Source organism: Littorina saxatilis, linkage group LG3 (genome assembly GCF_037325665.1).
Source record: "Littorina saxatilis isolate snail1 linkage group LG3, US_GU_Lsax_2.0, whole genome shotgun sequence".
NCBI lineage: Eukaryota > Metazoa > Mollusca > Gastropoda > Littorinimorpha > Littorinidae > Littorina > Littorina saxatilis.
The window spans coordinates 77671165-77698236 of record NC_090247.1 but is presented as its reverse complement, the minus strand read 5'-3'; the positions used below and the strand labels follow the sequence as shown (position 1 = coordinate 77698236).

Sequence of the window (27072 nt, the reverse complement as noted above, 5' to 3'; positions counted from 1 at the left end):
ACAACACAAGGGGGAATCACTCAGTGCCACAACACAAGGGGGAATCACTCAGTGCCACACAACAACACAAGGGGGAATCACTCAGTGCCACACAACAACACAAGGGGGAATTACTCACCCTTCTCTGCTGGGCCTGTTCCGCTCTCTTCTTCTCCTTCTTCTTGATTCTCTCCTCCTGAAAAGCAAATGTCAAACATCAGATGACGTTCGAAACAGCATCATGCAGTCATTGTATTACTGGGCTTATTCTCTCCTCCTGAAAAGCAAATGTCAAACATCACATGACGTTTGAAACAGCATCATGCAGTCATTGTATTACTGGGCTTATTCTCTCCTCCTGAAAAGCAAACGTCAAACATCACATGACGTTTGAAACAGCATCATGCAGTCATTGTATTACTGGGCTTAATGATTTAATCAAAATTACTTTTTAGATTCAGTCAACTGCTAAAATTTACATGAGTTTTAATCTGAACTCTGACATACGTCTGCCAACCCCTGTGAAGCTTTGAGTGTAGCAATTACAATTGCAAGTGAAAAAACTGGTGTTGAAGTGTGGCATTGTCTCACGTTCAACCAGCATTGGGACAAAAGAGTAAGAAAATAAATGACAATGTCCCAGCGTTGGGACAAAAGAGTACGAAATGAAGTCTCACCCTGTGTTTCTGCTTGATCCTCTGGCGCTCCAGCACTTTGTCGACCGAGTCTTCCAGACGCAGACGCTTGGCGGCCGATCCGATGTTGATGCCCCCGTCGCTGTCCTCCCCCTCCGACACGTCGCCCATCATGCGCCGCTTCAGTGCGTCCACCACAACCTGGGGGAACAAACACCAGTTATGTTGTATTCACTCAGCCTACCATCTCTTGTATAACATAACAGTCATGTTGTATTCACTTAGCCTACGTAGCATTTAAGCAGGTTTAGGAGCGCTGTGTCCAATGACGAGATAACGGAAGTAGCATTAAAGCGGGTTTAGGAGCGCTGTGTCCAATGACGAGATAACGGAAGTAGCATTAAAGGTGGTCGTCTACATTTTTGCTTTTTTTCAATAATCTTATGGTTAGATTTCAATACAAAATTATGTCAAATGATGAATGAACCATGGGGAAACAAGTTATAGAAAAAAAAATATGTAAAAAAAGATTTTTTTGGGGGGTAGCGTGACTCACGCTTCCAATATTTTGTTTTCTGTTTGCTGAGAACATGTGCTTTGCCTAAAAATACTGACCAATCAAATTCATGTCACTATGCTTATAGCCATGCCCAAACAAGTGCAGCAACAGTTTGACACTGGAGCGCTGTCCACGCTTTTTTTTAAACGCACGAACTGCACAGGATTTGAGAGGAGTTTTGCGCTTGGCATTTTCCAAATAAGGATATCCTACTATGAGTACTACGCTGGAATACTACAATGAAATTTTCAAACGGCTACACTGGCTTCGTCTTTCCTGATCGAAAGGGGGTGTATTGTTGATATTTGTAGATAATAGACTCTGCATTTTAATGGTCAAATGGCGATTTCGGTATAAAAATGTAGACAAGGACCTTTAAAGCGGGTTGAGGAGCGCTGTGTCCAATGACGAGATAACAGAAGTAGCATTAAAGCGGGTTTGGGAGCGCTGTGTCCAATAACGTGATAACGGAAGTAGCATTAAAGCGGGTTTGGGAGCGCTGTGTCCAATGACGAGATAACGGAAGTAGCATTAAAGCGGGTTTGGGAGCGCTGTGTCCAATAACGTGATAACGGAAGTAGCATTAAAGCGGGTTTGGGAGCGCTGTGTCCAATAACGAGATAACGGAAGTAGCATTAAAGCGGGTTTGGGAGCGCTGTGTCCAATAACGAGATAACGGAAGTAGCATTAAAGCGGGTTTGGGAGCGCTGTGTCCAATAACGAGATAACGGAAGTAGCATTAAAGCGGGTTTGGGAGCGCTGTGTCCAATGACGAGATAACGGAAGTAGCATTAAAGCGGGTTTAGGAGCGCTGTGTCCAATGACGAGATAACGGAAGTAGCATTAAAGCGGGTTTAGGAGCGCTGTGTCCAATGACGAGATAACGGAAGTAGCATTAAAGCGGGTTTGGGAGCGCTGTGTCCAATGACGAGATAACGGAAGTAGCATTAAAGCGGGTTTGGGAGCGCTGTGTCCAATGACGAGATAACGGAAGCAATCTCTGCCAGTCAAACTCAACACCTTCAGTCAACCTTCAGTCAACCTTCAGTCAACCTTCAATCAACAAGCCCCACATTGGGGTAAACCTTCACAACAGACTTTAACCCATTCACAAACGGAAGATACTCACATTTCCCTCGTCATCGAAGGTGAGTCGTGTGTTGGCCATTATTCCCTTTTTCTTCATGCGTTTGACGACGGCCGCTTTTGTTGTGCGCTTGCTTCCCTCCGTCGTGTCGGCTGCGATGTCCGCCATCTCACCGTCTTCTTCCTGTACAACAACACACACATTTCACTGCATGCTGTCGGCTGGGATGTCCGCCATCTCACCGTCTTCTTCCTGTACAACAACACACACATTTCACTGCATGCTGTCGGCTGGGATGTCCGCCATCTCACCGTCTTCTTCTTCCTGTACAACAACACACACATTTCATTGCATGCTGTCGGCTGGGATGTCCGCCATCTCACCGTCTTCTTCCTGTACAACAACACACACATTTCACTGCATGCTGTCGGCTGGGATGTCCGCCATCTCACCGTCTTCTTCCTGTACAACAACACACACATTTCACTGCATGCTGTCGGCTGGGATGTCCGCCATCTCACCGTCTTCTTCCTGTACAACAACACACACATTTCACTGCATGCTGTCGGCTGGGATGTCCGCCATCTCACCGTCTTCTTCCTGTACAACAACACACACATTTCACTGCATGCTGTCGGCTGGGATGTCCGCCATCTCACCGTCTTCTTCCTGTACAACAACACACACATTTCACTGCATGCTGTCGGCTGGGATGTCCGCCATCTCACCGTCTTCTTCTTCCTGTACAACAACACACACATTTCATTGCATGCTGTCGGCTGGGATGTCCGCCATCTCACCGTCTTCTTCTTCCTGTACAACAACACACACATTTCACTGCATGCTGTCGGCTGGGATGTCCGCCATCTCACAGTCTTCTTCTTCCTGTACAACAACACACACATTTCATTGCATGCTGTCGGCTGGGATGTCCGCCATCTCACAGTCTTCTTCTTCCTGTACAACAACACACACATTTCATTGCATGCTGTCGGCTGGGATGTCCGCCATCTCACAGTCTTCTTCTTCCTGTACAACAACACACACATTTCACTGCATGCTGTCGGCTGGGATGTCCGCCATCTCACCGTCTTCTTCTTCCTGTACAACAGCACACACATTTCACTGCATGCTGTCGGCAGGGATGTCCGCCATCTCACAGTCTTCTTCTTCCTGTACAACAACACACACATTTCACTGCATGCTGTCGGCTGGGATGTCCGCCATCTCACAGTCTTCTTCTTCCTGTGCAACAACACACACATTTCACTGCATGCTGAAGTAAAAAATACTTTTAAAAAGCAAACCAAATACATGTAATTTTGTGTTTGGGAATAAAGCATGACAGAAATTTAGAACCAATCCAAGTTAAGCCAGTTGTATATCAAATTTTTAAAATTAACCATTCAAAAAACTGTTCAAGACAGTTATTTTTTTTTTTTTTTTTTTTTTTTTACATTTGACTAAATGTTTTAACATAGACGGGGAATCGAGACGAGGGTGTGGTGTGTGTGTGTGTGTATGTTAGGCGCGTTTGATCGATCTGCGCGATCGCGCTGCGCGTTTGGTGGATCAATCAAACGCGCACACATCGATCGATGTGTGCGCATTTGATCGATGCAAAGAATAGGCTACAAAGAATACAAGAATCGTTAAAATGCGCAGCTCTAGTCTTATACTTGCGCATTTGGACGATCTGTCACAAAGTAAGTCCCTACCACACACACACATCTCTTAGTCTCTCAGTCTCTCTCTCTCTCTCTGTCTCTCTCTTAGTCTCTCAGTCTCTCTCTCTCTCTCTTCTCTCTAGGCTCTCTCTCCTCTCTCTCTCTATCGCTCTCTCTTCTCTCTCTCTCTCTCTCTCCAGACTCTTAGTCTCTCTTTCTCTCTCTTTCTCTCTCTCTCTCTCTCTCTCTCTCTCTCTCTCTCTCTCTCTCTTAGTCGCTCAGTCTCTCAGGCTCTCTCTCTCTCTCTCTCTGTCTCTCTCTCTCTCTCTCTTAGTTTCAGTCTCTCTCTCTTCTCTGTCTCTCCTCAGTATCTGCTCTCTCTCTTCTCTCTCTCTCTCTCACACACACTTTCTCTCTCTCTCTCTCTCTCTCTCTCTCTCTCTCTCTCTCTCTCTCTCTCTTAGTCGCTCAATCTCTCAGGCTCTCTCTCTCTCTCTCTGTCTCTCTCTCTCTCTTAGTTTCAGTCTCTCTCTCTTCTGTCTCTCTCCTCAGTCTCTGCTCTCTCTCTTCTCTCTCTCTGCTCTCTCTCTCTCTCTCTCTCTCTCTCTCACACACACTTTCTCTCTCTCTCTCTCTCTCTCTCTCTCTCTCTCTCTCTCTCTCTCTCTCTCTTAGTCGCTCAGTCTCTCAGGCTCTCTCTCTCTCTGTCTCTCTCTGTCTCTCTCTCTCTCTCTTAGTTTCAGTCTCTCTCTCTTCTCTGTCTCTCTCCTCAGTCTCTGCTCTCTCTCTTCTCTCTCTCTCTCTCTCTCTCTCTCTCTCTCTCTCTCTCTCACACACACACTTTCTCTCTCTCTCTCTCTCTCTCTCTTAGTCGCTCAGTCTCTCAGGCTCTCTCTCTCTCTCTCTGTCTCTGTCTCTCTCTCTCTCTTAGTTTCAGTCTCTCTCTCTTCTCTGTCTCTCTCCTCAGTCTCTGCTCTCTCTCTTCTCTCTCTCTCTCTCTCTCTCACACACACTTTCTCTCTCTCTCTCTCTCTCTCTCTCTCTCTCTCTCTCTCTCTCTTAGTCGCTCAATCTCTCTCTCTCTTAGTCTCTCCCCCCAATCCCTCCTTCCTCATCTCTGTCCATTCCTCTGACATCTCATGAAAACAGCTGAACTTTTAATTAAATCATTTGCTATTAAAGGACAATTAAACACTCAATGAGCTAATACATGTGAAATGGATGATCAGGTGCAACCTCGACGCATATATACCTGTGATGTGATGTCTCTGAGGTAGTCTAGGTGTTTGGTACAATATAATCCATTTTTTCTTCTTTTTATATTTAGTCAAGTTTTGACTAAATATTTTAACATCGAGGGGGAATCGAAACGAGGGTCGTGGTGTATGTGCGTGTGTCTGTGTGTCTGTGTGTCTGTGTGTGTGTGTAGAGCGATTCAGACTAAACTACTGGACCGATCTTTATGAAATTTGACATGAGAGTTCCTGGGTATGAAATCCCCATACGTTTTTTTCATTTTTTTGATAAATGTCTTTGATGACGTCATATCCGGCTTTTCGTGAAAGTTGAGGCGGCACTGTCACGCCCTCATTTTTCAACCAAATTGGTTGAAATTTTGGTCAAGTAATCTTCGACAAAGCCCGGACTTCGGTATTGCATTTCAGCTTGGTGGCTTAAAAATTAATTAATGACTTCGGTCATTAAAAATCTGAAAATTGTAAAAAAAAATAAAAATTTATAAAACGATCCAAACTTACGTTTATCTTATTCTCCATCATTTGCTGATTCCAAAAACATATAAATATGTTATATTCGTATTAAAAACAAGCTCTGAAAATTAAATATATAAAAATTATTATCAATTTTTTTTTTCAAAATCAATTTAAAAACACTTTCATCTTATTCCTTGTTGGTTCCTGATTCCAAAAACATATAGATATGATATGTTTGGATTAAAAACACGCTCAGAAAGTTAAAACGAAGAGAGGTACAGAAAAGCGTGCTATCCTTCTCAGCGCAACGAATACCCCGCTCTTCTTGTCAATTCCACGGGCACTGCCTTTGCCACGGGCGGTGGAGTGACGATGCTACGAGTATACGGTCTTGCTGCGTTGCGTTGCATTCAGTTTCATTCTGTGAGTTCGACAGCTACTTGACTAAATATTGTATTTTCGCCTTACGCGACTTGTTTTAAATGTCCTACAGATTGTTGTTTAGACACTTATAGCTAGGCCTACTTCCGGTCATAACTTCCGGTCATTGCCAACAGACGTGTGTGTGCGTAGTATGGTGATTTGTGAGACGGATCGTTCAAATGCGCAAGTATATAAGAGCTGCGCGTTTTAACGATTCTTGTATTCTTTGTATCGGTCAAACGCGCACACATGGATCGATGTGTGCGCGTTTGTCACGCGATCGATGTGTGCGCGTTTGTCACGCGATCGATGTGTGCGCGTTTGTCACGCGATCGCGCAGATCGATCAAACGCGCCTAACATGTATAACGCGATTGTGAGAAACTACTGGACCGATCTTTATGAAACTTAACATGTATAACGCGATTGTGAGAAACTACTGGACCGATCTTTATGAAACTTAACATGAGAGTTCCTGAGAAACTACTGGACCGATCTTTATGAAACTTAACATGAGAGTTCCTGAGAAACTACTGGACCGATCTTTATGAAACTTAACATGAGAGTTCCTGAGAAACTACTGGACCGATCTTTATGAAACTTAACATGAGAGTTCCTGAGAAACTACTGGACCGATCTTTATGAAACTTAACATGAGAGTTCCTGAGAAACTACTGGACCGATCTTTATGAAACTTAACATGAGAGTTCCTGAGAAACTACTGGACCGATCTTTATGAAACTTAACATGAGAGTTCCTGAGAAACTACTGGACCGATCTTTATGAAACTTAACATGAGAGTTCCTGAGAAACTACTGGACCGATCTTTATGAAACTTAACATGAGAGTTCCTGAGAAACTACTGGACCGATCTTTATGAAACTTAACATGAGAGTTCCTGAGAAACTACTGGACCGATCTTTATGAAACTTAACATGAGAGTTCCTGAGAAACTACTGGACCGATCTTTATGAAACTTAACATGAGAGTTCCTGAGAAACTACTGGACCGATCTTTATGAAACTTAACATGAGAGTTCCTGAGAAACTACTGGACCGATCTTTATGAAACTTAACATGAGAGTTCCTGAGTATTATATCTCCAGACATTTTTTTCAGTTTTTGGATAAATATCTTTGATGACGTCATATCTGGCTTTTTGTGAAAGTTGAGGCGGCACTGTCACGCTCTCATTTTTCAACCAATTTGGTTTAAATTTTGTTCAAGTAATCTTCGACGAAGCCCGGACTCTGGTATTGCATTTTAGCTTGCAGGCTTAAAAATTAATTAATGAGTTTGCTCATTAAAGTTGTCATTAAAATCGAATTTTCGCAAACAGATTTAAAATTGATTGCATCGTATTCTTCATCAAACTTTGAATCTAAAAATATATACATATGTCAGGTTTACTCTTAAAATGTGATCACAATTAACGAAAATAGGTTAATTAGTACTTCGATTATTATTTAAGAAATCAATCCAAAAATGATTTTATCTTATTCCTTATCATTTCCTGATTCCAAAAACATATAAATATAATATATTGTATTGGAAACAAGCTCAGAAAGTTAAAAAGAATACAGAAAAGCGTGCTTCCCTGCTTACCGCAGTACGCTATTTCGCTATTCTTGCATGTCAGTTTCACTTCGTGTCACACGGAAAAAATTGAGCGACTTCCTTGCCGCGTGGATTGACGAAGCGGTTTTGTCTTGGTGAAAAAACTGCATTGCGTTCAGTTTTATTCTGTGGGTTCGACAGATTGACTAAATGTTGTAATTTCGCCTTACGCGACTTGTTCAACTTTACTTTCCCTCTTCTTCTTACAAGTCTTGTTTTGTGTTTACAGTCCCTTTGGCAGAAGCTTCCTTCTCTCTCTCTCTTTCTCTCTCTCTCTCTCTGTCTCTCTCTCTGTCTCTCTCTCTATCTCTTTTGTAGGATTACTCTATTTTTATGAAGATATATCGATTTATAAATAAATATTACAATAGAGACATATAAATATCAATCCTGTGTTAACTTTCCCTCCGAACAGTTGTCTTATTTTTCCTCGTCTCAACCCGACTAATTCACACACATACACACGCGGCAAGCTAACACATACACACACACACACACTCAAACACACACACACGTACACATGCGGCAAGCTGACACACACACACAGACACACACACTCAAACACACACACACGTACACACGCGGCAAGCTGACACACACACACACACACTCAAACACACACACACGTACACACGCGGCAAGCTAACACATACACACACACACACACACACACGTACACACGCGGCAAGCTAACACATACACACACACACACACACACTCAAACACACACACACGAGGCAAGCTAACACATACACACTCAAACACACACACACGTACACACGCGGCAAGCTGACACATACACACACACACACACACTCAAACACACACACACGTACACATGCGGCAAGCTGACACACACACACGTACACACACACACACACGATCACTATCTCTGCATCGTCGTCACTGTCATCACACACACACACAGACACACACACACACACACACACACACACACAAACCAAAACTCCACTGTTCCCTACCACTCTGAGGGGCATCAACGTCCTTTTGACAGTGAACAAGTCCTCTGCATCGTCGTCACTGTCATCACCGAGGTTAAACACAGGCTTGCTTTTGGGATTTGTCACAGCTTCTTTCACACCGTCTCCGTGGCTTGACTCCTCTTCATCATCATCATCGTCAGTGTCATCATCATCGTTATCATCACTGTCATCACTCCCAGCCTTGGAGGGTTTCTCTTCAGGTTTTACTTTCACTCGTTTCTGTGATTTCTTTTTACCACTGTCTCTCATTGCACTGCTGCTTTCCTCACTGTCGTCGTCATCACTTTCATCACTGTCGTCGTCATCACTTTCATCACTGCTGCCATCACTCTCAGAGCTAGAATCGTCACTGCTGCCATCAGATGAGTCGTCATCGTCTTCATCATTGTCACTTGTGTCATCTGTTGGCGGTTTGGCTTTCTGTCCGTTGTCAGCAGATTTCTGTTTCTGCGCTTTCTCTGCTTTTGCCTTCTGTTGCTTCTCCAGGAATCGCAGTCTTGGCGGCAGGAACAGACCCAGCGACCTGACAACACAACAATTAACAATGTAAAAAAAGAGTTCCTTTTCTGGAGGATCTCAGGGATGGAAAACTCACAAGACGCTGGTATGGATGAAGTAGACCCTGTTTTTATGATTTCAGTAAGTTAGTCAACATCTACAGATTCTTTCGTTGGTGTGTGTACTTGAATAAAATTGTACATCAGTGATGACGCCAATCACAAACCTTGCCACACTATCCAAACAAAACAGCTGTACACTCCAATGCATCCTGTGATAGAAAAAAAGTCTGTCGTTCTGTGAAAATGTTCATGCATGAAGCTACTTGCTTATTTTCATAAGCAAGTTCATGAATGCCACTACTTAATGTAAAATGACGTTCTCTTTATGAACACCCCTACTTAATGTAAAATGAAGTTCTCTTTATGAACACCACTACTTAATGTAAAATGACGTTCTCTTTATGAACACCACTACTTAATGTACAATGACTTTATCTTTATGAACACCACTACTTAATGTAAAATGACGTTATCTTTAAAACATTTCTTTCTTTGTGTCTTCATCCTTTTTACATTTAGTATTCAAAACCAGCTCAGAAAGTTAACACGAATATAGAAAAAAGTCGCGCTATTCTGGCGTGTGCATATCACTGCGTTTTGCACGTGGGAGGTGAGCAATTTCCTTCTCGCGGGGATTGACGAAGCTGTACTGTCTTGGTGAAAAAAATACAGTGCGTTTAGTTTCATTCCGTGAGTTTGACAGCATGACTAAATGTAGTAATTTCGCCTTACGCGACTTGTTTCTTTTAATCGAGACGAGGGTCGTGGTGTATGTGTGTGTGTGTGTGTGTCTGTGTGTGTGTGTGTAGAGCGATTCAGAGTAAACTACTGGACCGATCTTTATGAAATTTTACATGAGAGTTCCTGGGTATGGTATCCCCAGACGTTTTTTTCATTTTTTCGATAAATGTCTTTGATGATGTCATATCCAGCTTTTTGTAAAAGTTGAGGCGGCACTGTCACACCCTCATTTTTCAATCAAATTGATTGAAATTTTTGAACAGCAATCTTCGACAAAGGCCGGACTTCGGTATTGCATTTCAGCTTGGTGGCTTAAAAATTAATTAATGACTTTAACCCTAAATCTGAAAATTTAAAAAAAATGTTTTTATATAAAACGATCCAAATTTACGTTCATCTTATTCTACATCATTTCCTGATTCCAAAAATATATAAATATGTTATATTTGGATTAAAAACAAGCTCTGAAAATATAAAAATTATGATCAAAATTAAATTTCCGAAATCGATTTAAAAACAATTTCATCTTATTCCTTGTCGGCTTCTGATTCCAAAAACATATAGATATGATATGTTTGGATTAAAAACACGCTCAGAAAGTTCAAACGAAGAGAGGCACAGAAAAGCGTGCTATGCAGCACAGCGAAACCACTACCACGCTAAACAGGCTCGTCAGTTTCACTCCGTTTTGCACTAGCGGCGGACTACGGTCATTGTGAAAAAATGCAGTGCGTTCAGTTTCATTCTGTGAGTTCCACAGCTTGGCTAAATGTAGTAATTTCGCCTTACGCGACTTGTTCTTTTTTTCTGGTTGTCCTGCTTTATTAGACAACAGGTGACTTACCTTGCTTTGTTAGATAACAGGTGACTTACCTTGCTTTGTTAGATAACAGGTGACTTACCTTGCTTTGTTAGATAACAGGTGACTTACCTTGCTTTGTTAGATAACAGGCGACTTACTTTGCTTTGTTAGATAACAGGTGACTTACCTTGCTTTGTTAGATAACAGGTGACTTACCTTGCTTTATTAGATAACAGGTGACTTACCTTGCTTTGTTAGATAACAGGTGACTTACCTTGCTTTGTTAGATAACAGGTGACTTACCTTGCTTTGTTAGATAACAGGTGACTTACCTTGCTTTGTTAGATAACAGGTGACTTACCTTGCTTTGTTAGATAACAGGTGACTTACCTTGCTTTGTTAGATAACAGGTGACTTACCTTGCTTTGTTAGATAACAGGCGACTTACTTTGCTTTGTTAGATAACAGGTGACTTACCTTGCTTTGTTAGATAACAGGTGACTTACCTTGCTTTGTTAGATAACAGGTGACTTACCTTGCTTTGTTAGATAACAGGTGACTTACTTTGCTTTGTTAGATAACAGGTGACTTACCTTGCTTTGTTAGATAACAGGTGACTTACCTTGCTTTGTTAGATAACAGGTGACTTACTTTGCAAACTCTTCCAGGTCGATCTTACTGACGTCGAACACCTTCTTGTTTTTCATGGTGGAAATGCTGAAGATGTAGCTTCTGTACGCCTGAAACACACACACATAAATTAAAAATTAGACACCGAATTCAGCATACAAAACAAACATGGTAAGTTTACAGAATGTTTAATTTGAGACTGAACGAAACATCCTCTCTTTCCTATGTCATAAGAAACACAAACATTATTTACCCATCACCATGACGACTCACCCTCTCTGTCCTATGTCATAAGAAACACAAACATTATTTACCCATCACCATGACGACTCACCCTCTCTGTCCTATGTCATAAGAAACACAAACATTATTTACCCATCACCATGACGACTCACCCTCTCTGTCCTATGTCATGAGAAACACAAACATTATTTACCCATCACCATGACGACTCACCCTCTCTGTCCTATGTCATAAGAAACACAAACATTATTTACCCATCACCATGACGACTCACCCTCTCTGTCCTATGTCATATGAAACACAAACATTATTTACCCATCACCATGACGACTCACCCTCTCTGTCCTATGTCATAAGAAACACAAACATTATTTACCCATCACCATGACGACTCACCCTCTCTGTCCTATGTCATAAGAAACACAAACATTATTTACCCATCTCCCATGACCAAGTTGCATGACGACAGACGACTCACCCTCTCTGTCCTATGTCATAAGAAACACAAACATTATTTACCCATCTCCCATGACCAAGTTGCATGACGACAGACGACTCACCCTCTCTGTCCCATGTCAGAAGTAACACATACATTATTTACCCATCTCCCATGACGACAGACGACCCATCACCATGACGACACACAACTCACCCTCTCCGCCATGTCCTTAAGTTCCTTGTTCTCAGTACATTATTTACCCATCACCATGACGACAGACAATTCACCCTCTCGGCCATGTCCTTGAGTTCCTTGTTCTCAGTACATTATTTACCCATCACCATGACGACAGACAATTCACCCTCTCGGCCATGTCCTTGAGTTCCTTGTTCTCAGTACATTATTTACCCATCACCATGACGACACACAACTCACCCTCTCTGCCATGTCCTTGAGTTCCTTGTTCTCAGTACATTATTTACCCATCACCATGACGACACACAACTCACCCTCTCTGCCATGTCCTTGAGTTCCTTGTTCTCAGTACATTATTTACCCATCACCATGACGACAGACAACTCACCCTCTCTGCCATGTCCTTGAGTTCCTCGTTCTCAGTACATTATTTACCCATCACCATGACGACAGACAATTCACCCTCTCGGCCATGTCCTTGAGTTCCTTGTTCTCAGTACAGTATTTACCCATCACCATGACGACACACAACTCACCCTCTCTGCCATGTCCTTGAGTTCCTCGTTCTCAGTACATTATTTACCCATCACCATGACGACACACAACTCACCCTCTCCGCCATGTCCTTGAGTTCCTTGTTCTCAGCGCACGCTGCCGCCGTGCTGCCAGTGATGTCATACTGAAACCTGTTGTTCACCCTGAAACGCATCACACCATGTATTACTTCTTCTAGAACATTGACAAAGGCGCATCACACCATGTATTACTTCTTCTAGAACATTGACAAAGGCGCATGAAGGGCATAATCTGTCATACACACAAGCAGCTTTGGCATGTATACACACACTCGCACATCACAAAAAGTCAAACGAAGCAAAAATGACACAAAAAAGTCTTCACAAAGAGAGAGATACACACAAGTGTTCACATTGTCATTGCAAAGACTTGACTTCAAGCATTGCATACTTTCAAGGAAAACTTTCGTACAATGATCCCACAGTCTTGTGGTGTAGTCTGTTTCCTTGCACATAACATCCAGTCACTGTGAGCGGGACATAACCTATCTACCACCCCCCCCCCCCCCTCCCCCGAGAGCAGCACACAACATGCCCCCCCTGAGAGCGGCAGTACCTGATGTTCTCGATGGGGATTTTCCTGGCCCTCAGTTCCTGCACCATGTTTTCCTCTTCTGACGGCAGTAGGACCAGCAAGGCCTGGCCGTTACGCTCAAACCTGAACAGTGTGAAACAAGACATGACACATCTGACCAATGAGAAACAAGACATGACCAGTGAGAAACAAGACATGACCAATGAGAAACAAGACATGACCAGTGAAAAACAAGACATGACCAGTGAGAAACAAGACATGAACAGTGAAAAACAAGACATGACCAATGATAAACAAGACATGACCTGTGAGAAACAAGACATGACACATCTGACCAATGAGAAACAAGACATGACCAGTGAGAAACAAGACATGACCAATGAGAAACAAGACATGACCAGTGAAAAACAAGACATGACCAGTGAGAAACAAGACATGAACAGTGAAAAACAAGACATGACCAATGATAAACAAGACATGACCAGTGAGAAACAAGACATGAACAGTGAGAAACAAGACATGACCAGTGAGAAACAAGACATGAACAGTGAGAAACAAGACATGACCAGTGAGAAACAAGACATGAACAGTGAGAAACAAGACATGAACAGTGAAAAACAAGACATGAACAGTGAAAAACAAGACATGAACAGTGAAAAACAAGACATGAACAGTGAGAAACAAGACATGAACAGTGAGAAACAAGACATGAACAGTGAAAAACAAGACATGAACAGTGAAAAACAAGACATGAACAGTGAAAAACAAGACATGACCAGTGAGAAACAAGACATGAACAGTGAAAAACAAGACATGACCAGTGAGAAACAAGACATGAACAGTGAAAAACAAGACATGACCAATGAGAAACAAGACATGACCAATGAGAAACAAGACATGACATGTCTGACCAGTGAGAAGCCAACCAATAAGTTATTAAAAATAGAGACTTTAAAATTAATACACAGACACAACACAGTGAACGCAAGTGGGTGTGTCTACATGGCAAGTGGGTGTGTCTACATGGCAAGTGGGTGTGTCTACATGGCAAGTGGGTGTGTCTACATGGCAAGTGGGTGTGTCTACATGGCCAGTGGGTGTGTCTACATGGCCAGTGGCTGTGTCTACATGGCCAGTGGGTGTGTCTACATGGCAAGTGGGTGTGTCTATATGGCAAGTAGGTGTGTCTACATGGCAAGTGGGTGTGTCTACATGGCAAGTGGGTGTGTCTACATGACCACACTGTTCTTCTCCATATATTGCAAGTGGGTGTGTCTACATGGCAAGTGGGTGTGTCTACATGGCCACACTGTTCTTCTCCATATATTGCAAGTGGGTGTGTCTACATGGCAAGTGGGTGTGTCTACATGGCCACACTGTTCTTCTCCATATATTGCAAGTGGGTGTGTCTACATGGCAAGTGGGTGTGTCTACATGGCCACACTGTTCTTCTCCATATATTATCAGTGTCCTAACAACAGGCATGGGAATGGCTGAATAAAAAGTCAGCTGAAAACAGGAGAGGGATCCAAAAACAGGGAAAACAAATTTTTAAAGATCAAAATCTATGCAATCTGAGGGGTATTTGGGACAAAGTTTAGCATTTAATTTCACATAAATATGCAGGTGTTTTAGCTGCAACTTTAAGTTTTAAAAATTCTGAACAAAGGATTGTGCATACTTTATGACTTTCTTGCAAACATTCACTGACTGCTCTCACTCTCAATCATACTTGTCAAACCCACGAGGAAACATGTGATAGGATCCAGCTCATCTTTAACTTTCTCTTATTCCAGGTATTGAATCAAAGGGAATTAATAATACAATGATAAAAAACCAAAAAAAACACTTTTCGTTAGTAGATGCTCGCTGAGGGCAATGAAACCACAATTGCTGTACACAATTTCTCTGTCACAAAGGGTGCATCTTGCTTGACCGGGCGTGTCGACTTTTCGTATGTGTTCACCGATCCGCTCTTGCTTGTCACCAACTTTAACCTCTTTGGAAACCCAATCCCATTTCCACTGGTTAACCACACCTTTTTCGTCATAATCCTGGCCGCGTCGAACAATATTCGATACCGAAGACATGAAGTTTTCTTTCAAATCGAACACAAGAGACGCGTCTTTGTCTCGGACAAGTAAACCACATGCAGCGGATGTTGCGTGAACGTCTGTTTCATATCACGTGGGACAGCCAAGACCGTCAGTTCCGGATAGTGGCCTGTGCCATTTGAAGACACCCGACCATTTGAGAATAAAAACCTCATATACGATTTTTGAGGGATTTTTTTTTTCCCCCGCTGAATTTTTTCCCCCCCGCTGAAACTCCTCACGAAAACCGCTGAAATTAGTGGATCCGCGGACCATTCCCATGCCTGTAACAAACACATAAACAAACAAAAACACACATCATTTTCCTGTTTTCACAGATATAAGCCCCTCCTTTCTCTCTCGCACACACACACACACACACACACACACACACACACAAACCTAGCAGTGCGACCAGCCCTATGAATGTAGGTAGCAGCGTCCGTGGGACAGTCAAGCTGTACGACCCAGTTCACGTTGGGAAAGTCTGCACACACACAAACACCACAAGTGTGATAAACATCAATAGAGTGCCATGAACGCTGACATCTATAGAGTGCCATGAACGCTGACATCTATAGAGTGCCATGAACGCTGACATCTACAGAGTGCCATGAACGCTGACATCTATAGAGTGCCATGAACGCTGACATCTATCGAGTGCCATGAACGCTGACATCTATAGAGTGCCATGAACGCTGACATCTATAGAGTGCCATGAACGCTGACATCTACAGAGTGCCATGAACGCTGACATCTATAGAGTGCCATGAACGCTGACATCTACAGAGTGCCATGAACGCTGAAATCTATAGAGTGCTATGAACGCTGTTCACTGCCCTGGTAACAATAACAATGCAATAAACAAGATTCAAAGGAACTAGTAAATGGCAAAGTTTGTGATTATTTCAAAGATCTAAGAAACAATGGGAGGGAGCTGATTGGCGGCCTATACCCCAGACAGGGTCACAGGCGTAGGTGAGGTGAGGTGAAGAAACAATGGGACATAAGTGAATTGAAAGAAGTTTTGGCGTTATGTCCGCAGAAAATGACAATGGTGCTGGACCTAAGACTCACCCAGCCCACGGCATGCAACGTCCGTGGCGATAAGGATGACGTGTTGTTTCTGACAAAACTCCCGGTACACCTCGATACGCCTCAGCTGGTTCAGCCCCCCGTGCAGGTGTAACACAGTCATGCCTGGCCGCTCACGCTTCATGATCGTGTGCACGAACCTCACCTGCAAACCATCCTTATGTTGAACATTCCCTGTGTATGATATTGATATGATGTTGAACATTCCCTGTGTATGATATTGATATGATGTTGAACATTCCCTGTGTATGATATTGATATGATGTTGAACATTCCCTGTGTATGATATTGATATGATGTTGAACATTCCCTGTGTATGATATTGATATGATGTTGAACATTCCCTGTGTATGATATTGATATGATGTTGAACATTCCCTGTGTATGATTAACAGCTAAAATTAATGTTAGTGATGATGATGAATGAAAGAAAACACAAATTGTTGTAGGTTTCAAGACTCAGATTTAATTATCTGATTATCTCATGGCAATAAATTCATATCTCAGGGCAACATTCATTCACACATAAAGTAAGAATGACATACACTATCTCTGGTAATGAATCAACCAAGAAAACGTCAGTTGACCGCCCACATCGTTACACTGCTAAAACTTCATCTTATGCTCGAATTATCTTCTGTCCATTAAACTGCTCCGGATTTTCTTCTGCCTGTTAAACTGCTCCGAATTATCTTCTGTCCATTAAACTGCTCCGAATTATCTTCTGTCCATTAAACTGCTCCGAATTATCTTCTGTCCATTAAACTGCTCCGAATTATCTTCTGTCCATTAAACTGCTCCAAATTATCTTCTGTCCATTAAACTGCTCCGAATTATCTTCTGTCCATTAAACTGCTCCGAATTATCTTCTGTCCGTTAAACTGCTCCGAATTTCCCTCTGTCCGTTAATCTGCTCCGAATTTCCCTCTGTCCGTTAATCTGCTCCGAATTTCCCTCTGTCCGTTAATCTGCTCCGAATTTCCCTCTGTCCGTTAATCTGCTCCGAATTTCCCTCTGTCCGTTAATCTGCTCCGAATTTCCCTCTGTCCGTTAATCTGCTCCGAACCCAGAAGAAGGCGTTCTCGAAGACCATAAGCATAAAACCTAGCATAGCCGCATAGACCCCGTATAAATCACCAGGATCATCTCACATAGCCCCGATTTCTCCTTTCCCTTCTCTATTTATCCTCTTCCTTGTTTGTTTACCTGTTACCTGTAGCTACCACTAACGTTTCGATCGTCTATAACGATCTCCCCTATTTGTCTACGTTACCCTAATACCTGTCCTAACAACATACACAACATACCTTTCTTCTCTTTGCTCGTCTGGTTTGTCTCGTACCTTTAGCAACGTACGAACCGACACTCTCGATCGTCTTAGAGTCAAGGCGATCGTCTTAGAGTCAAGGCGATCGTCTTAGAGTCAAGGCGATCGAAAGTGTTTGTTTACGTTTCTCTAGGTAACCTCTAACAACGTACAAACAATTTATCTTACCAAACTAAATCTCTATTTCCTTTCATTCATTCATTATCTTATCAATAATGAATCAATTCTAAAATGCATACAGTAATAATTACATGCACATTGTATAAAACAACAATCATTCATCGTTCTTTCCCGATGAGATCTCGTGCAACACGTCATCTAAAATGGCGTCGTCCAACACGTCATCTAAAATGGCGTCGTCCAACACGTCATCTAAAATGGCGTCGTCCAACACGTCATCTAAAATGGCGTCGTCCAACACGTCATCTAAAATGGCGTCGTCCAACACGTCATCTAAAATGGCGTCGTCCAACACGTCATCTAAAATGGCGTCGTCCAACACGTCATCTAAAATGGCGTCGTCCAACACGTCATCTAAAATGGCGTCGTCCAACACGTCATCTAAAATGGCGTCGTCCAACACGTCATCTAAAATGGCGTCGTCCAACACGTCATCTAAAATGGCGTCGTCCAACACGTCATCTAAAATGGCGTCGTCCAACACGTCATCTAAAATGGCGTCGTCCAACACGTCATCTAAAATGGCGTCGTCCAACACGTCATCTAAAATGGCGTCGTCCAACACGTCATCTAAAATGGCGTCGTCCAACACGTCATCTAAAATGGCGTCGTCCAACACGTCATCTAAAATGGCGTCGTCCAACACGTCATCTAAAATGGCGTCGTCCAACACGTCATCTAAAATGGCGTCGTGCAACACGTCATCTAAAATGGCGTCGTCCAAGAGAAGATTATGTTCTATTGTGTTCGTATCGATCGCGTTCTCATGATACAAACGCGATTCCGAATAAAAACCAAATGAACTGGTCAACGAAAGTATCCTGCTACGAACTGTGCAGTGGTTTTCTGGTAAGTACATTTTAACACAGTTAATATCATGACATTTGTCCACAAGTCTTCCAGTCATTGTCGACCTTGAAATAAGAGTTCCTTCACATACGTCGACGAAGAACACTTTTAGATCTGTATCACATGTTTCTCATTACGAAAGTTAGATCTGCAAATGTTCAGGTTAAAGTCTCATCTGTTACAATATGAATCATTCATGACCGTGTCCACAAACCTCACCTGCAAACCATCTTATGTTTAACATTCCCTGTGTATGATATGAATCATTCATGATAGTGGGCACGAACCTCACTTACAAACCGTCTTCATGTTTAACATTCCATGTGTATGATATGAATCATTCATCATCGTGTGCACAAACCTCACCTAAACATCAATCTTACAGGCAGAGTCTGAACCATGAAAACAGGACCGTCTTCATGTTTAACATTCCATGTGTATGACATGAATCATCGTGTGCACAAACCTCACCTAAACATCAATCTTACAGGCAGAGTCTGAACCATGAAAACAGTTAGGACCGTCTTCATGTTTAACATTCCATGTGTATGACATGAATCATCGTGTGCACAAACCTCACCTAAACATCAATCTTACAGGCAGAGTCTGAACCATGAAAACAGTTAGGACCGTCTTCATGTTTAACATTCCATGTGTATGATATGAATCATTCATCATCGTGTGCACAAACCTCACCTAAACATCAATCTTACAGGCAGAGTCTGAACCATGAAAACAGTTAGGATCATCTGTATGTTGAACATTCCATGTGTATGACATGAATCATGTGACAATATACTGTCTACCACATGTACTATGACCCCTTGGTTGTAGAAAAAGGTATCAAACGTTTTGTGTGACATGAATCATGTGACAATAGACTGTCTACCACATGTACTATGGCCCCTTGGTTGTAGAAAAAGGTATCAAACGTTTTGTGTGACATGAATCATGTGACAATAGACTGTCTACCACATGTACTATGGCCCCTTGGTTGTAGAAAAAGGTATCAAACGTTTTGTATGACATGAATCATGTGACAATAGACTGTCTACCACATGTACTATGGCCCCTTGGTTGTAGAAAAAGGTATCAAACGTTTTGTGTGACATGAATCATGTGACAATAGACTGTCTACCACATGTACTATGACCCCTTGGTTGTAGAAAAAGGTATCAAACGTTTTGTGTGACATGAATCATGTGACAATAGACTGTCTACCACATGTACTATGACCCCCTGGTTGTAGAAAAAGGTATCAAACGTTTTGTGTGACATGAATCATGTGACAATAGACTGTCTACCACATGTACTATGACCCCCTGGTTGTAGAAAAAGGTATCAAACGTTTTGTGTGACATGAATCATGTGACAATAGACTGTCTACCACATGTACTATGGCCCCTTGGTTGTAGAAAAAGGTATCAAACGTTTTGTGTGACATGAATCATGTGACAATAGACTGTCTACCACATGTACTATGGCCCCCTGGTTGTAGAAAAAGGTATCAAACGTTTTGTGTGACATGAATCATGTGACAATAGACTGTCTACCACATGTACTATGGCCCCCTGGTTGTAGAAAAAGGTATCAAACGTTTTGTGTGACATGAATCATGTGACAATAGACTGTCTACCACATGTACTATGGCCCCTTGGTTGTAGAAAAAGGTATCAAACGTTTTGTGTGACATGAATCATGTGACAATAGACTGTCTACCACATGTACTATGACCCCTTGGTTGTAGAAAAAGGTATCAAACGTTTTGGTGTGACATGAATCATGTGACAATAGACTGTCTACCACATGTACTATGGCCCCTTGGTTGTAGAAAAAGGTATCAAACGTTTTGTGTGACATGAATCATGTGACAATAGACTGTCTACCACATGTACTATGACCCCTTGGTTGTAGAAAAAGGTATCAAACGTTTTGTGTGACATGAATCATGTGACAATAGACTGTCTACCACATGTACTATGACCCCCTGGTTGTAGAAAAAGGTATCAAACGTTTTGTGTGACATGAATCATGTGACAATAGACTGTCTACCACATGTACTATGACCCCCTGGTTGTAGAAAAAGGTATCAAACGTTTTGTGTGACATGAATCATGTGACAATAGACTGTCTACCACATGTACTATGACCCCTTGGTTGTAGAAAAAGGTATCAAACGTTTGTCTACCACATGTACTATGACCCCTTGGTTGTAGAAAAAGGTATCACACGTTTGTCTACCACATGTACTATGACCCCCTGGTTGTAGAAAAAGGTATCAAACGTTTTGTGTGACATGAATCATGTGACAATAGACTGTCTACCACATGTACTATGGCCCCTTGGTTGTAGAAAAAGGTATCAAACGTTTGTCTACCACATGTACTATGGCCCCCTGGTTGTAGAAAAAGGTATCAAACGTTTTGTGTGACATGAATCATGTGACAATAGACTGTCTACCACATGTACTATGGCCCCCTGGTTGTAGAAAAAGGTATCAAACGTTTTGTGTGACATGAATCATGTGACAATAGACTGTCTACCACATGTACTATGGCCCCTTGGTTGTAGAAAAAGGTATCAAACGTTTTGTGTGACATGAATCATGTGACAATAGACTGTCTACCACATGTACTATGACCCCTTGGTTGTAGAAAAAGGTATCAAACGTTTTGGTGTGACATGAATCATGTGACAATAGACTGTCTACCACATGTACTATGGCCCCCTGGTTGTAGAAAAAGGTATCAAACGTTTTGTGTGACATGAATCATGTGACAATAGACTGTCTACCACATGTACTATGGCCCCTTGGTTGTAGAAAAAGGTATCACACGTTTTGGTGTGACATGAATCATGTGACAATAGACTGTCTACCACATGTACTATGACCACTTGGTTGTAGAAAAAGGTATCAAACGTTTGTCTACCACATGTACTATGACCCCTTGGTTGTAGAAAAAGGTATCAAACGTTTGTCTACCACATGTACTATGACCCCTTGGTTGTAGAAAAAGGTATCAAACGTTTGTCTACCACATGTACTATGACCCCTTGGTTGTAGAAAAAGGTATCACACGTTTGTCTACCACATGTACTATGGCCCCTTGGTTGTAGAAAAAGGTATCACACGTTTGTCTACCACATGTACTATGGCCCCTTGGTTGTAGAAAAAGGTATCACGCGTTTGTCTACCACATGTACTATGACCCCTTGGTTGTAGAAAAAGGTATCAAACGTTTGTCTACCACATGTACTATGACCCCTTGGTTGTAGAAAAAGGTATCAAACGTTTGTCTACCACATGTACTATGACCCCTTGGTTGTAGAAAAAGGTATCACACGTTTGTCTACCACATGTACTATGGCCCCTTGGTTGTAGAAAAAGGTATCACACGTTTGTCTACCACATGTACTATGGCCCCTTGGTTGTAGAAAAAGGTATCACACGTTTGTCTACCACATGTACTATGACCCCTTGGTTGTAGAAAAAGGTATCACACGTTTGTCTACCACATGTACTATGGCCCCCTGGTTGTAGAAAAAGGTATCAAACGTTTTGTATGACATGAATCATGTGACAATAGACTGTCTACCACATGTACTATGACCCCCTGGTTGTAGAAAAAGGTATCAAACGTTTTGTGTGACATGAATCATGTGACAATAGACTGTCTACCACATGTACTATGGCCCCTTGGTTGTAGAAAAAGGTATCAAACGTTTTGTGTGACATGAATCATGTGACAATAGACTGTCTACCACATGTACTATGACCCCTTGGTTGTAGAAAAAGGTATCAAACGTTTGTCTACCACATGTACTATGACCCCTTGGTTGTAGAAAAAGGTATCACACGTTTGTCTACCACATGTACTATGGCCCCTTGGTTGTAGAAAAAGGTATCACACGTTTGTCTACCACATGTACTATGGCCCCTTGGTTGTAGAAAAAGGTATCACACGTTTGTCTACCACATGTACTATGACCCCTTGGTTGTAGAAAAAGGTATCAAACGTTTGTCTACCACATGTACTATGACCCCTTGGTTGTAGAAAAAGGTATCAAACGTTTGTCTACCACATGTACTATGACCCCTTGGTTGTAGAAAAAGGTATCACACGTTTGTCTACCACATGTACTATGGCCCCTTGGTTGTAGAAAAAGGTATCACACGTTTGTCTACCACATGTACTATGGCCCCTTGGTTGTAGAAAAAGGTATCACACGTTTGTCTACCACATGTACTATGGCCCCTTGGTTGTAGAAAAAGGTATCACACGTTTGTCTACCACATGTACTATGGCCCCTTGGTTGTAGAAAAAGGTATCACACGTTTGTCTACCACATGTACTATGACCCCTTGGTTGTAGAAAAAGGTATCACACGTTTGTCTACCACATGTACTATGACCCCTTGGTTGTAGAAAAAGGTATCACACGTTTGTCTACCACATGTACTATGGCCCCCTGGTTGTAGAAAAAGGTATCAAACGTTTTGTATGACATGAATCATGTGACAATAGACTGTCTACCACATGTACTATGACCCCCTGGTTGTAGAAAAAGGTATCAAACGTTTTGTGTGACATGAATCATGTGACAATAGACTGTCTACCACATGTACTATGGCCCCTTGGTTGTAGAAAAAGGTATCAAACGTTTTGTGTGACATGAATCATGTGACAATAGACTGTCTACCACATGTACTATGACCCCTTGGTTGTAGAAAAAGGTATCAAACGTTTTGTGTGACATGAATCATGTGACAATATACTGTCTACCACATGTACTATGGCCCCCTGGTTGTAGAAAAAGGTATCAAACGTTTTGTGTGACATGAATCATGTGACAATAGACTGTCTACCACATGTACTATGGCCCCCTGGTTGTAGAAAAAGGTATCACACGTTTTGTGTGACATGAATCATGTGACAATATACTGTCTACCACATGTACTATGGCCCCCTGGTTGTAGAAAAAGGTATCAAACGTTTTGTGTGACATGAATCATGTGACAATAGACTGTCTACCACATGTACTATGGCCCCTTGGTTGTAGAAAAAGGTATCAAACGTTTGGTGTGACATGAATCATGTGACAATAGACTGTCTACCACATGTACTATGACCCCTTGGTTGTAGAAAAAGGTATCAAACGTTTTGTATGACATGAATCATGTGACAATAGACTGTCTACCACATGTACTATGATCCCTTAGTTGTAGAAAAAGGTATCAAACGTTTGGTGTGACATGAATCATGTGACAATAGACTGTCTACCACATGTACTATGACCCCTTGGTTGTAGAAAAAGGTATCAAACGTTTTGTGTGACATGAATCATGTGACAATAGACTGTCTACCACATGTACTATGGCCCCTTGGTTGTAGAAAAAGGTATCACACGTTTTGTGTGACATGAATCATGTGACAATAGACTGTCTACCACATGTACTATGACCCCCTGGTTGTAGAAAAAGGTATCACACGTTTTGGTGTGACATGAATCATGTGACAATAGACTGTCTACCACATGTACTATGGCCCCTTGGTTGTAATAAAAGGTATCAAACGTTTTGTGTGACATGAATCATGTGACAATAGACTGTCTACCACATGTACTATGGCCCCTTGGTTGTAGAAAAAGGTATCACACGTTTTGTGTGACATGAATCATGTGACAATAGACTGTCTACCACATGTACTATGGCCCCTTGGTTGTAGAAAAAGGTATCACACGTTTGTCTACCACATGTACTATGGCCCCCTGGTTGTAGAAAAAGGTATCAAACGTTTTGTGTGACATGAATCATGTGACAATAGACTGTCTACCACATGTACTATGGCCCCTTGGTTGTAGAAAAAGGTATCACACGTTTTGTGTGACATGAATCATGTGACAATAGACTGTCTACCACATGTACTATGGCCCCTTGGTTGTAGAAAAAGGTATCACACGTTTGTCTACCACATGTACTATGGCCCCCTGGTTGTAGAAAAAGGTATCAAACGTTTTGTGTGACATGAATCATGTGACAATAGACTGTCTACCACATGTACTATGACCCCTTGGTTGTAGAAAAAGGTATCAAACGTTTGGTGTGACATGAATCATGTGACAATAGACTGTCTACCACATGTACTATGGCCCCTTGGTTGTAGAAAAAGGTATCACACGTTTGTCTACCACATGTACTATGACCCCTTGGTTGTAGAAAAAGGTATCAAACGTTTGGTGTGACATGAATCATGTGACAATAGACTGTCTACCACATGTACTATGACCCCTTGGTTGTAGAAAAAGGTATCAAACGTTTTGGTGTGACATGAATCATGTGACAATAGACTGTCTACCACATGTACTATGACCCCTTGGTTGTAGAAAAAGGTATCAAACGTTTGGTGTGACATGAATCATGTGACAATAGACTGTCTACCACATGTACTATGACCCCTTGGTTGTAGAAAAAGGTATCAAACGTTTTGTATGACATGAATCATGTGACAATAGACTGTCTACCACATGTACTATGGCCCCTTGGTTGTAGAAAAAGGTATCACACGTTTTGTATGACATGAATCATGTGACAATAGACTGTCTACCACATGTACTATGACCCCTTGGTTGTAGAAAAAGGTATCACACGTTTGTCTACCACATGTACTATGACCCCTTGGTTGTAGAAAAAGGTATCACACGTTTTGTATGACATGAATCATGTGACAATAGACTGTCTACCACATGTACTATGACCCCTTGGTTGTAGAAAAAGGTATCACACGTTTGTCTACCACATGTACTATGACCCCTTGGTTGTAGAAAAAGGTATCAAACGTTTGGTGTGACATGAATCATGTGACAATAGACTGTCTACCACATGTACTATGACCCCTTGGTTGTAGAAAAAGGTATCAAACGTTTTGTATGACATGAATCATGTGACAATAGACTGTCTACCACATGTACTATGACCCCTTGGTTGTAGAAAAAGGTATCACACGTTTTGTGTGACATGAATCATGTGACAATAGACTGTCTACCACATGTACTATGGCCCCTTGGTTGTAGAAAAAGGTATCACACGTTTTGTGTGACATGAATCATGTGACAATAGACTGTCTACCACATGTACTATGACCCCCTGGTTGTAGAAAAAGGTATCAGACGTTTTGGTGTGACATGAATCATGTGACAATAGACTGTCTACCACATGTACTATGGCCCCTTGGTTGTAGAAAAAGGTATCAAACGTTTGTCTACCACATGTACTATGACCCCTTGGTTGTAGAAAAAGGTATCAAACGTTTGTCTACCACATGTACTATGACCCCTTGGTTGTAGAAAAAGGTATCAAACGTTTTGTGTGACATGAATCATGTGACAATATACTGTCTACCACATGTACTATGGCCCCCTGGTTGTAGAAAAAGGTATCAAACGTTTTGTGTGACATGAATCATGTGACAATATACTGTCTACCACATGTACTATGACCCCTTGGTTGTAGAAAAAGGTATCAAACGTTTGTCTACCACATGTACTATGGCCCCCTGGTTGTAGAAAAAGGTATCAAACGTTTTGTGTGACATGAATCATGTGACAATAGACTGTCTACCACATGTACTATGGCCCCTTGGTTGTAGAAAAAGGTATCAAACGTTTGGTGTGACATGAATCATGTGACAATAGACTGTCTACCACATGTACTATGGCCCCTTGGTTGTAGAAAAAGGTATCAAACGTTTTGTGTGACATGAATCATGTGACAATAGACTGTCTACCACATGTACTATGACCCCTTGGTTGTAGAAAAAGGTATCAAACGTTTTGTGTGACATGAATCATGTGACAATAGACTGTCTACCACATGTACTATGGCCCCTTGGTTGTAGAAAAAGGTATCACACGTTTTGTGTGACATGAATCATGTGACAATAGACTGTCTACCACATGTACTATGACCCCTTGGTTGTAGAAAAAGGTATCACACGTTTTGGTGTGACATGAATCATGTGACAATAGACTGTCTACCACATGTACTATGGCCCCTTGGTTGTAGAAAAAGGTATCAAACGTTTTGTGTGACATGAATCATGTGACAATAGACTGTCTACCACATGTACTA

At 41.9% G+C, this 27072-nt stretch overlaps 1 protein-coding gene across 1 annotated transcript in view; it reads right to left on the bottom strand.

Moving 5' to 3' along the window:
* LOC138963311 (probable ATP-dependent RNA helicase DDX10) overlaps window positions 1–27072 on the bottom strand; it is a 76895-nt gene that overhangs the window by 16250 nt on the left and 33573 nt on the right. Inside the window, exons 9-17 of the mRNA XM_070335373.1 lie at window positions 16572–16734; window positions 15897–15981; window positions 13423–13524; window positions 12902–12989; window positions 11436–11524; window positions 8661–9204; window positions 2303–2443; window positions 657–815; window positions 119–175 (exon numbers count right to left, since the gene is read on the bottom strand). Coding sequence (XP_070191474.1) covers window positions 119–175; window positions 657–815; window positions 2303–2443; window positions 8661–9204; window positions 11436–11524; window positions 12902–12989; window positions 13423–13524; window positions 15897–15981; window positions 16572–16734 — 1428 coding nt within the window. The remainder of the gene's footprint in view (window positions 1–118; window positions 176–656; window positions 816–2302; window positions 2444–8660; window positions 9205–11435; window positions 11525–12901; window positions 12990–13422; window positions 13525–15896; window positions 15982–16571; window positions 16735–27072) is intronic.